The sequence below is a fragment of the Fistularia commersonii genome, chromosome 1 (assembly GCF_037954325.1).
Source record: "Fistularia commersonii isolate RoL2024-O1a breed Wild chromosome 1, RoL_Fcom_v1.0, whole genome shotgun sequence".
Classification (NCBI taxonomy): domain Eukaryota; kingdom Metazoa; phylum Chordata; class Actinopteri; order Syngnathiformes; family Fistulariidae; genus Fistularia; species Fistularia commersonii.
The window spans coordinates 10813375-10826035 of record NC_141284.1 but is presented as its reverse complement, the minus strand read 5'-3'; the positions used below and the strand labels follow the sequence as shown (position 1 = coordinate 10826035).

At 43.9% G+C, this 12661-nt stretch overlaps 2 protein-coding genes across 11 annotated transcripts in view; one reads left to right on the top strand and one right to left on the bottom strand.

Moving 5' to 3' along the window:
• Nucleotides 1-7337, top strand: part of ralgapa2 (Ral GTPase activating protein catalytic subunit alpha 2) — a 97332-nt gene extending 89995 nt beyond the window's left edge. For 6 of the 10 annotated variants that reach the window (XM_086147530.1, XM_086147509.1, XM_086147502.1 and 3 more), the window contains 2 exons: nucleotides 1887-1946; nucleotides 4852-7337. In XM_086147530.1, the coding sequence (XP_086003656.1) occupies nucleotides 1887-1946; nucleotides 4852-5012 (221 nt within the window). In that variant the 3' untranslated portion in view covers nucleotides 5013-7337. Of the gene's footprint in view, nucleotides 1-1886; nucleotides 1947-2788; nucleotides 2831-4851 lie in introns of all 10 variants that reach the window. The other 4 variants (XM_086147524.1, XM_086147516.1, XM_086147545.1 and 1 more) reach the window with 3 other exon arrangements.
• Nucleotides 7338-8759: 1422 nt separating this feature from the next.
• Nucleotides 8760-11595, bottom strand: insm1b (insulinoma-associated 1b). The gene has a single exon (XM_086147342.1). The coding sequence runs from the start codon at nucleotides 11446-11448 to the stop codon at nucleotides 9955-9957; it is 1494 nt and encodes a 497-aa protein (XP_086003468.1). The 5' UTR covers nucleotides 11449-11595; the 3' UTR covers nucleotides 8760-9954.
• Between the last annotated feature and the right edge of the window lie 1066 nt (nucleotides 11596-12661).

Genomic DNA, 12661 nt, shown 5'->3' with positions numbered 1-12661 from the left:
TCCTTTCACTGTTCCTCGCTGGAATTCACTAAGCTCCTGAGAGCGACCCATTCTTTCACAGATGTTTGCAAAAACAGTCTGTATGACTAGGTGCTTTATTTATACACCTGTAGCCAATGGAGTGATTGGAACATCTGAATATGATTATTTGGATGGGTGAGCGGATACTTTTGGCCAGATAGTGTATGTAATGTTCATATTGTACATGCAGGCATGTGAAATATTTACTGTCTATGGGACTGGTAACCTTCATGACTGTATTGTTCACCCATTTCTACCGTCTCAGTATATTATTTCCTCAACACTGACATCTAGTCATTAGTTTTATTGTGTTGCAGAGAACTGAGGAATAGAGATGAGAATAGAACAGAGCAGAGTTGAAAAATTAAAAAAAAGGATCAAAGCCATTGAAACTTTGGAATTTTCTCATCTGATAGTTACCAGGATTTAACCAGACTCAAGAATATTGAATGAATTCTGTGAGACAGCTGTGAGACAGCTGTGTCATCCTTACTGCATCCTACTGTCACTCCTTACTACCGAAACTCATTCTGAACAGAAATTTGTATTACTCCGGAATCTGCAGATGTAAATGGATTAATTCATTTGCGCACGACAGCATCGGTCCCTTCATATTTTGTCTTTGGGTCTCAATGTAAGCAGTCACTTTCCTGTTAGATAACAAGATAACTGTTCTGTTGAGTCATTTCACTAATCATCTTTTACACAATCATCTATTATGGGAGGGAACATGCGTCCATTTTCATTTAATAAAAACAAGAATTGTTACAACCTTCATGAATATATCTAAATTGGCATATTCATGGAGACCCTTTGCCCGGTCATGGAGCAGCCCAATTGAAAAATTGTCACCCAAGCCCATTTTATTTCAATAAATGCCTTGGCTGGTCAGTCTTGAAATTAAGTATACTGTTAGGGGGGATTGCACATTCTTATTTTGATAAGAAAATATCCATTCCATTCATTAACAAAACATTAACAAAAATCTAAAGTTAATAGTGCAGTTCCTTCCAGTAATTTGAAAGGTGCATTTTTCAGAAAGCCAGTTGCACCTGCTTTGGCTTTGGCTTTGTTGAAAATAACAAAAAAGTCTTAAAATACAAAACGTTTTATTGTGTACATTGTGACCTCTGCATTTTATGGATCTTTGGTGGATTTCTGCTGGTCCTATAGATAATGTAGTCACATAGTTTCAGAATTATGTATTTCTAAAATTTGCAACATCGATCACTAGGGTTTCCCATGAACATGTGTTTTTGCTTGTGAATTAGAACACTCATTTAATGTTTGATTACTTGTCAAACTTGAAGTGACAATTTTTGAAAACCCACCCACCAGAATGATTGTTAGTGCTTCAACAGTTCTTTATGTTATGAAAATTTATGAAGGTAATGTTCTTCAATATCCATTTGACATGAAATATACAGCAAATGTCATGCAGAAGGATTGCGCAACACTTGTAAACTAAACATAGTAAATTTACCTGAAAAGTACACAAGCAAATATTAAGTGGCTTGGGCCTTTTGATAATTGCTGCTTTATCGGTTATCAATTTTTAATTATTTTTTGGCTTTGCTGTCTAATATCTAACTGCAGATGTGATTTTTTCAATTTTCATCTATTATTTGCAGTCTGATGAATTCACAAGAATTTTCACATCTTTAGCATGATAAGTTTGTGAATATGATTTATCACTGTAATGTCTTGCCTGAAACATCCCATGTCTCATCAAGCATATTGCTGCAATTTTTGTTTTTTTATTTTCATCCCTCTGAAATCTACTATTGGCCTTCATACGTGTGTGCTATCCATCCTGCTCTACCGCCCTTTTCTGGCACTAACATGTCATCCATGCTCCATAACAGCGTGCAGGCGTTGGCCGGGGATGGTTTGGGACTTGGAGTACCCCTGGGCCAAACTGGATTGTAAGACTGCTTGCTTCCTCCACACTAGGCATGATGTCCAGCCACCCATTAACATCTGTTTGCTTGTTTAGGCTGCCCTAAACTCAAACTGAATCAGCTACCTGGAAATGTGCTTGTTTTTGCACTAAAATGTTGAACACAGTCAATCACTGCAGCACCTTCTTTTTTGTCACTGGGCATGCCGGACCTGTTCGGCCACTTTTGTTCTTTTTTACCTTGTTCTTGTTTTGTCTGTAACTTCATCCTCCATATCCCAAATGTTTCCTCAATATCTCCCTGCAGCCTCAGATCAGCATAGCTTGCATGAGCTAGTCCATCTGTCATTAGGACCCAAGACTGCATCCTCTGTCTGAAAGCAGTTTTTTATTGTTTCTTTCATTTCTCCTCTCAACTTTTCACTGTGAGAACCTGCATTTACCATGGTTCCTCTTACTGGTGAATAATATCAGCCTTGTTGCCCAGACATTACCACATCTCATTCAGTGTAACACTGGTTTAAAAATGTTTTGCAGGCTGATGTTGTAATGGGAATCACCCCATTCTTAGTTTCAATTCCAATATTGCCTTACTTTTCAACTATAAGGTGGCTCATTTCATCATATCATACTGTCAGTCATCATGGCCTTTAAGGGGATGTGTGTGGGGGGGAAATGGCACTTGTTGATTAACTCCTCATCAACTGGCTGCTAACATTGGACATTCCACACCACGCGTTGTCTGATGATCCTTTCACTGCCCCCATCAAGGGTTTGTCAGCAGCACTGTCGTGTTGTGCTGTAGTATGATGTGGTGTGTGTCCACTGCTCTCTCACATGATGCTTTACTCTGTTTTTCCCATTTAGATTAAAATTATCTTAAAGGTCCAAATACTGTATATGATGAAGGTAAGCCCCGAGACAGACCGGAAGCCTGTTTCCGTCCCATGGCCTCCCTGCCCTTCGCACATTCACTCATTCTAGCTGATTTTCCTTCACCTCTCTGTTATTCATCCAATCCTAACCAATCTTTATTTACTGAGTGCTCTGACAAAGGGAAAAGGGAACCAGGAAACCAGGCTGTTTCTTTCTTGGGTATACTACTGTTAAGGCCAGGCTGGTAATTGAGAGTGATGCATGATGGGGACAATTAGCACCCGACTAAGTAGCAGCATGAACAATATGGCTACACTTCTGGCCCTCGCTTCTGCATGTGGTGTGCCCTTAGCTCTTCCCTCAGCAAACACTTTTCTCTTTTCTATTTCCCTCCCCCCCCCCCCCCCCCCCCCCTCTCATTTCCTCTTGCTGAAGTGTGTCTGTTTGCCTGGGGCAGATTCTGAGACTAACACCTGCCACACTGGAAGACGTCTTTGTCATCTAAGCCTTGTTTGAACAGCTACAGAGAGTACCAGTGGAATAGCAGGGCCACTTAAAGACTCTTTGTTGCCGCCTCCCTCCCCCTCCCCACGTTCCCTCCCATCTTCTGTCCATCTGAAATTAAGCTTGGCAGAAGGGAGTTTGGCTCTAGAAAGAAACGGAAATGTGGCGTGATAATGATGACACATTAGGCTGTTGCTCTTTTGGTTCTGGTCTTCATTTTTCCCTCTGGAACTTGCTATTAAAATTTGTTCTTACATAAGGCCATACAACATTTGGTTCATATCATTTAGATACTAATGCAACCACAGTCATTACGCACCATATTGGAGTGAAGACTGTTTAGTGCAGCATGTTTTAATGGCTGCTAAACAGATAGGAAAGCCTGCAGAGTGGGTGGTGAACTTTACCACACTATAGCCTGTGTATATTATCTTTAATGACATGGCCTTCCTCCCATCCATCATCACAGTAAATGCCATATTAGTTGTGTCTATGAAGTAAAGACTTTATCAGCAGAAGACTACAAGAATGCAATATTTGCTCTGTTAGGCAGATTTTCAGCTGTGCTGACTTTATCAATACTCATTCTCAGATATAAAAGAAGATGTATGGATCATTCATATCCCCTTTCAAGAGAAAAAATGTTCTCAAAGACACAAAACAATGGTTTATCAATAGCCCAGCCTTCTCTCTCTGTAAGCAGAGACCCTGGATGCCGCCAGAGTCCACAGTGCTTGCAAGTGTCTGTTACTCCAGCCATCTGCCATTCTTTTTTGGTGCTGCAACTTGAGATACCCCTGGAAAATGCGGGGAACTAAAGGGATAGAAAAGAAAATAGGCAACCAGATGCTGTCTCCACAAAACAGAAAAGTTGTTTAAACCTCACTTACAGGTTAGAGGCCAGCAGTGGGCTCACAGTTTTCGTCAGTCAAGGGGCCACTTGGGGAGTCGGGGTGACGTTCGCGTGTTAGTTCTTGGTGGCATTTTTTGCCACTCTCCCATCTTATTAGTTTCCCAATAATTTCTGATGTGTAGTTTCCATGGGAAGACCATTTGACCATTGGGAAGCTACCACGTGTCCACAAGCCGATAATGTGTAATTTTATTTTCAATCAACATACCCTTTTTTCCAGCCTTTTTTTGTCTGTTTTGTCTGCAGCTACTTCTTTTTTCATTTCATGTAAGCATTTCCTGTATTTATTTATTTATTTTTTCTTTTTTACAAAGTGGCTGTTTTTTCTGCAGCACATAAAAAAAGCATGTGGTCTCAGAAATGATTGCCTTCTTGCATTTATCTTACTGACTTCAGGGCTGCAAGAGTCCCAAATCTTAACACCTGTTTTTCACAGTGCACATCTGGCATTTTGTTAATGTCAATAGATGTCCTTTGAATTGATGACCTAGCAGGGGGATGATGATATATGCATGACAACGCATGCCAGGATTTATCACCCAATCAAAGTCCAATTAACAGCTTCCATGTCTGAACAACTATTTATGCCTCTGTTGACCTTTCTTCTGTCTACAAACTCCCTCCATTTCACTCACAGGTTCCTTTACCGGCAGCACAAACACCGATGCCTCCACCACCACTGCAGCAACGATGGACCCTGTTGACCAGGTTTCCCCACCCATGCCCCGGGCCACAAAGAGCCGAGTTCCCGGAAAACTCCGCAGATCAGCCAGTGCTATAAGCAAATCCTCAAACTGAGCACTCAAGCCCCTCCTCACCCACTCAAGTGTAGCCTTTACTCTTTTATTGAAGAACCTCAAACACCCAATTGTTACTGCAACATGTTTTAGTGTGTGTGTGTGTGTGTGTGTGTGTGTGTGTGTGTGTGTGTGTGTGTGTGTGTGTGTGTGACAACTACATGTAATGGAGCATATTGCAATTTCCATTTAAGCGGCAATCATGAATTTTGTTGATTTATCCATTTTGAACTGTATCCAGATGGACATGAGTGTGTTTTCAAAATCGTGATTTCTGCTTCCGAATCTGCTGAACAGTAAGACTTGACTGAGCCTCAAGTAGACCTGTGGTGAAATTTTGATTTTTAACCTAATCTTGAATTGCAGTCTTAATGCACAAAAAGATTGTATGCTAGTATGGAAAGCAAAGACTGTGTCACACTTCCTCTGTATCTGAACATTTTATGTAACAGTGCGCTGAATGGAGTCCATTTTAATGCAGCACCCAAGAGATTAGTAGACATCTATAAATATTTTTACCTTTGGACCTCTGTTCTGCATCTGTTACAGCCTTTCTTTGCGAAAGGCACCGCCTCTGTAGGTGACAGGATGGTGTCACATCCTTCAGTCGGCCCTGTAAGGCCACCAGTTGAAAGGAAAAAGACAAGGCGCATCTCTACCCCAGAATAATTTTGTACACACTACTGCACACACACACACATCCAGGTGCCGAGTCCCTCTAGTATATGCAGTTTTCAATGGTTTTGGACCTGGAGAAGAAAATCCCTTACATCTTTCAAACTTGAGCTGAACTTTTTAATCACTATAATTTACCTTTTTAAAGTTAACTGCTGGATCACGTCGTGAATTTATTCATGCAATTCTGCTTGAATGACAAAAGACTGCATTTGTAATTGTTTTTGATGTCGTTAACATAGGCTCATGTCCGGTAATTGACTGGTTGCCTCCTGTCTCTTTTGTGCTCAATTAGTTTCCCTGTCCAGTGAATCTAATACATTTACATTCCAACATTCCCACCAAGGGTTTTTGCACTTGCCGTCATTGATAAATTGGCATGAATTTTTCTAAATTAAATTGATTTAAATTGTTTTTTGCTGATGCTTGCTCCATGCGTAAACATTTAAGGAATTATTATGCTGTTGCACAGCTTCACGTTGTCATGAGTTCTATGGAAAAGTACCACCAGAGCCTCAGGTGATTTGGGTTACTTGCACTAGTTATTGTGTGCATGTGTGTGTGTCTAGTGGATCTTCTCTCAGTGCCTGTGTGTTGTCTTTCTTCTAAAATACTGTTCCAAACCACCTCCACTCTCCATAATAAGACTTAATTCTCTCCTCTTCATCTTGTGTAACAAACCATTGGATCTACTGCCACGCATCTCCTGACACCCCCCCCCGCCCGCCCATCTCTAAAGGTCCACCCATTGTGCTTCCAATATCAAAAATTTATAAAGACTCACAAGGTTCTCTTATTAAAGGTGTTTCACTGCTCCATCTTTATCTGAAAATGGAAGAAAGTGACACCCTTCTCTTTCCCATGACCCTCTCCCTATGTTGTCTCCTGAGGCCACCCAAGGGTTGGTAGGCTTGGGTATAGGTGGCATGCCAGTGCTAACAGCCTTCCTAGCAACAGCCATGCTACAGCTACTGCCTCTCTAGCCTGACTTCTTAGGTTGTCATGGTAGCCAGGTGTTTTCCCAGTTGCAAACACACACAAGCTATAGGATCACACCCTTTGAGGGCTCCACCCAAGCTGCAACACTATCCCCATCTGTTGCGCTACTATGCCTTATTTTTTCCAACCTTCTCCTGTCTTTCTTTCACAGCTCACCTCCTTTGTTTGCCCATTCCCGAAAGTAGAAAATGGGCGGCAAACAGCATTTTTGTACTTTTTTTCAAGAATGTATATAAAGACTTGGATCACTTCACAGGATTGTGATCTGAAGATTGTTTCTTCGAGGTGATGTGTATGAGTGGGCTCAGGGCCCTCTTCCCGACCTCCTGTTCACGGTTTTGTCACTGGATATGATAGTTTGGACCAAGATAAGGATTTTGTTTGTCTTATAAATGTGAAAAAAATGAGTTTGTGTAAGGTCTAGTTTTTATCCTTATTCTTCTCATTTCAGAATCGTTGTACATTGAATTTGAGGGCCTGAGCACTCTTGGACTATAAATATATTAATGCCTGTATTATAATCTTTGTATGGGAAGAAAAGGAAAAGATTTCTTTGTTTCTTGTCAAAATATCAAACTGTTTTAACAACTAAAGTCATGCTATCTTTATTAGAAATGTGAAAACTGAAACATTTCATTAAATCCATTTGAAATTCTGTCTTTTGTGTCTTCCCCCCCCCGCCCTCCTTTTTCATGATAGTGTAATCAAGTAATTGTCATTTCACATTTTGCAAAGTAGTCGTTTTGTGTGCAAGAGTGACATGATGGTGCTGTTACTGTGGACTTTTTGACCCCAGCATGGCCTTGCTAGCGAGCAGCGCAGTGGGGTAACCTGACCCTCTGTCCATCTGTCTGCCCTGCTGCTCAGCCCTGCTCAGGAGAGGACAGCATAAAGGAACCACAGGAGGTACAGGTGTAATGGTTGCAGCACCTACATGTACCCTGCCCGGTGTAAAGACGCAAGAAAAGCACTTGACCATAATTTTAGCCCACAAACCACGAGTAAGAAAGAAATCTTATGTTACCGCATTTTGATCGTGCTCCATGTTGCTTGCTCCTGTCATTGCCGGTAACGTGGTCAACAACAGACCGAGCAAGGCCTGGATGTCCCGGCTTCAGGGATCTTCCATCCTCTCACCATTATTTCATGAGCAACGCAGTGGCTCTTATCTATTTTCACATTTAAAACACCTCACCATTTTAATTTTTTTTCGTTAGTCGAGGAGAGGAGTGACATTGATTCTAAAAGTTTTCTGGTTTTGGACCTTGCATATTCAATGGGCAAGAAAAAGGGGATGAATTTTGTGATGCTGGATATGACCAAAAGTTCAGCCTCACAAGGATTCTATGTTAATCTCAGTGTGAATTCACAGAATTTAAAGATACCTGCTCAGATAGAGCTGAATTAATGCTTTGCATGTCCTAAGGGTCCAATATGAATCCAAGGAAGCTGTAAATCAGCTGAAAAAATTGAGCTGCTGGAGTTTTTCAAAGCAGATACTTGTTTTACCGCTCCAGGGGTGAACTCTGATCTGCCATCTCTTTGTCCTCCTGTCATGTTCTGAAATGGAGGAAGAGAATTTATGATTAGGCCCTAAGTGCGTCGTCTGTTGAGCCACCAGAGTCATGATTTACAGCAGTGGCCCACGACAGGCAAAGGTTTGACGGGGGACTCCTCAGGTTTCTTATTCTTAATGAGGACGACTTAATAGGCCCGCACTATACTGAGGTGTGTGTGTGTGCGTGTGTTAGAGCCTCAGAAAGAGAGAAAGCGAAACTTGTTACAAAATCACAACCCCCAGCTTGGCCCTGCTTTGGATAGAGATAGCTCTTATTGGCAATTTGAAATTTGGGAACAATTTTGTCATGTGTTAAAGTTCCGGAAAAAATGAAGATGAAAATCAGGCCATGAAGGCTAAGGATTTTTTTCCTATTGAAAGAAAGTAAGTCAAGCACTCTTCAATCTCAAGCAGCAAAGTCAATCTACAAATCGAAATGTATAGATGTTTTGAGATCATTAAAGCTCCCTTAGTCTCTGCTCGCTCGACCCAGAAAGGTCCTTTAGAAACAACGTCTTTTTTGAAAATAATCTTTTTATTTGTACAGACAACAACGATACACACATACAATCAAAGCGCTATAAAAGCCGACATTTAAGAAAAATAACTCGTCCTTAAAAAAGATTGCATCTAATGTAAGAGCTTTGCGTTTTTTTCTTTCTTTTCCTTTTTTTATTATAATTGTTTTTAATTTTAGTTTTTACCAGAGCTATGGCGATTCAAAATTAAAACCCGAAACACGACGTTTATCACAACTCAATTTTTGACATAAAAAAAATTTGAAACAAAACAAAAAGAAAAAAATACATTTTATTTTGGCTATACGACATGTAAACTGCCAGAACGATTCACAGGGAAAAATCACGACAAACACAACAATAAATAACATAAAATAATTAGAATAAATAAATAAATAAACGTATGATGAAAATATTGCAACAATCTTCATTAATAATGATAATAATCGTAACATATGTGCCAGCGTTTTGAAAAAAACAAAACAAAAAAAAAAAACAATCTAGGCTGACTTTTAAGGCAGTTTTACAGCGGGATTTGGATGTCTATGGAGGCTATCTCGGACTACTAAAGGCATTCGTGGTTCTACGAGGAATGCTTAACCCCCCCAACCCCCAAACCCACCCCCGGCGTCGCCGCCGAGACAGAAGTTGTCTTCGGGGAGCACGGCTACAGTGATGAAGCAGTCAGAGGCGGTGAAAAGTAAAAATAAAAACAAAATGTAAAAAAAAATATAGATATATTAAATAATAAGTAATTAATTTTTGAAGGCTTTTTGACTGGACAAGAACATTTCTGAGAATTCCATGACATTTCTTAGGTCTAGAAGCTATTCATTGAGCACGTCGCTTTTCTAGAAAAATACCATTCAACAGTCAAACTAATGCTTTGCCCCAACCACCACCGACAACAACAAAACTGAGAGTAGGAAATCTCAAAATAGGCCTATTTGATTTGTAGATCAAATATCGAGAAGCGTTCGACAATCACTGATTGAACATCGGCAAGAAAAAAAAAAAGACACCTTAATAAAACACCGCTTAAACATCAAACCGCCCTGCCTTTCATTGGCCTAAAGTTATGGCAGTGAGCCTTACAATCTCCCTTTTTCTTCTTCTTTGTTTTATCGACTTGTGACGTCTTTTTTTGCTGCTCCTTTCCATCTTCTTCAAAAGGCACGGATTTTGTCTTGTCTCTAGCAGGCGGGGCGCACCGGCATCTGGAGCAGGATCACCTGCCGGTTCTCGGAGGGGTGGCACTTGTTTATGTGCCTGGTGAGTCCCGGCGAGCTGTACAGGGTGGCGGGGCAGTATTTGCACGGGTAGATCTGGGAGGAGTGCACCAGGCGCAGGTGTCTCTCCTGGCCGGCCCTGCTGGAGAAACTCTCCCCGCACACCGGGCACAGCAGGCAGTCCGCCGGGCTCAGATTGAGGGGGCTTTGGTTTGACGCGTCCTCCGAGACCGGGGAGGAGGATGAGGAAGAGGAGGAGGAGGAGGAGGAGGAGGAGGAGGTCGGAGTCGGAGCCTGCTCTGCGGCGCGGTCGCCAGTCTGAAAGCCGTGCTCCCCGAGCACTTTCTTTTGCACGGCCTGGTGACCCATGATGTGTTTTCTTAGGTACGCCTGCCGCTTGAACCTCTTCCCGCAGAACTGGCAGTCATACGAGCCGTCCTCGGAGCCGGTCTCGGACGGCCCCGGACTCGGGGTGTCCCTGTCGCTCGTGTCTTTGGCTTCGTCCGGGACCGATTTGACGCCGAGCGGAGCCACTTTGGCCGCGTCGGTTTTGAAGGTCTGCGCGGAAGTCACGGCCGGCGAGCTGGCGGTCCGGGGTTTGTGCCAGCGGCGGTGCGAGGCGAGGTTGGCCGGGCAGCTGAACATCTTGTCGCACTCGGGACAACGGTACTCGACCCGCACGATGCGGGAGCACTTGTGCTGCGCCAGGGAGAAGGGGTCCGCGTACGCCTCCTTGCACAGTTGGCACACGAACTCCCCCAGAGGCTTGCTCCCCGCGGACGACTGCGCCCTCGGCTTGAGCTCCAGCGGCCCCTCCTTGATCTTCAGACCGAGCACCGGAGACGTCGTCACCTCGTCTTCGAAGTTGAGTTTTCGAATGGCTTTGGGTTTCTTTGGCGCGGCTTTAGCTTTGCGCTCCGCTCCGTCCGCCGCGGGTCTTTTGGAGCCGACCCGGTTGCTCGGTCCTGGGATGCTGCTGATGCTGGCGGCGGCGGCGGCGGTGCCGGTGCCGGTGCCGCTGCGGCTGCTGTTGCTGGTGCCGATCTTCAGGTCAACCGGGGCGTAGAGGAGGTGGTCCAAGACGGAGAGGGAGGCGGGCGTCGGGAATGACTCAGCAGAAATAGGCGAGCCCAAATTGAAACTTCGCTCGAAATAGTCTCGGTCGTGCTCTTTGCTGATCGGCCGGGTGGGGCTGTAGATGGCTTGGCACACCGTCTCCGGGTTGCCGAACTGCGCCGGCTTTTCCAGCCGCGGCACCGGCGCGTCAGCCCCCGCGAAGCCCGCCGAGTCTCCCGGACGCCCCGGACTGGACGCCATTGGCACGGGCGGGGAGGGGTACGCTTGTATCGGCAAGGCAGCTGCGGTGGGTGGGTCCTGGAGGTCATCTTCGTCTTGCCGATTCCGGTAGGAAACATGTGCAGATTTCTTGTTTCTTTTTACCAAGAATCCTTTGGGCATTTTGACGAGGGGCAGTGGAAAGGCACTTCGGGGAGGCGCGCGAAGTCTCGAGAATCCAGGTTTGTTAAAAGATGTGGCAACACTTTGACGCTTGCGGGACTTTATTTCCCCCTACTATATCGACCACTCTGTTGCTAAAATGTTTTCGTCTCAAAAGCATAGCTCCACTCTTTTTATGCCGGAATGATGCTATTGTTCTCCCCCACCCCCCTCGCAGCATCCCCGACCAATCAGACGGACCGAAGGTCCCAGTGGATTTGATAGTGGGAGGGCCTGCAGCCCGGGTTCGGTGGATTTCGTTGGAGGATGTGCAGATAGCTTAACAGATGTACTGGCGGTTTATTACATTAACGTGTGCGCTCAGCCTCTCCCCGGCGCAGGCACACGCCGGGACCCTCCTCCTTTTACGGTCTGATAGGCCCCTATACAAATGCACACGTGCCTGGGTTTTGTGGCTCTCCTCCGAGGGGGTGGGGGCTTCAGTTGCCAAAAAGGAAATGTCCGTCACTGAGAAATCATCAACATTTGGAGTTAAGAGAGGGATGAGACACAACCAGCAGAAATCTTTTCTTTCCGTGATGCTGCGTATACACAGCGCGCCACGTAGTGATGGCCATCTTCTTAAAAAAAAAAAAGAAAACAACGTGTTGTTTGCGTAAATTTACACACAGCATGCAACACTGGCAGCAATCCACAACCTCCTGTTTTGTTTTTTTTTGTTTTTTTTTATAGGCCTATATTTTACGATGCCTTAAATAAACCCCGCAGCGAGGGAGTGTTTCTCTCCATCAGGGCACGTGTCTGTCTCGGTAGTTTAATTCCACATATAAATCAGACAACTCGCTGCATACATAAGTAATACGAAGGCCCACTGGTCTTTGCGCACAATAGCCACATCTGTCCGCGCTTGGATATCCTTGACTTTTTTCTTTCTTTCGTTGGAAAGGCAAATTGACCTCTTTAACTGTGACACGAAACTGGCGGCCAATCTGCCCCGCGCGGCTGAGGCGTGTGCTGGGCGGGCGTCTGGACAAAGAAGGCCGCGGATGGCGCGTTCGACGCGGCTCCCCTTTTTTTTTTTTTTACAAAAAAAAAAAAAAAAAGTCTGACATGCGTGCCACCCTCGAAGTTTGTCAAATGAAAAGAATCCAGTTAAGATTAAAAAAAATATTTTTTTTCCTTGTGTGAATCCGGTAAAGCAAGCTAAGATCAT

What these genes read in the sequence shown, in the direction of transcription:
- insm1b (XM_086147342.1), bottom strand. Translation starts at nt 11,448, where the DNA reads ATGCCCAAAGGATTCTTGGTAAAAAGAAACAAGAAATCTGCACATGTT.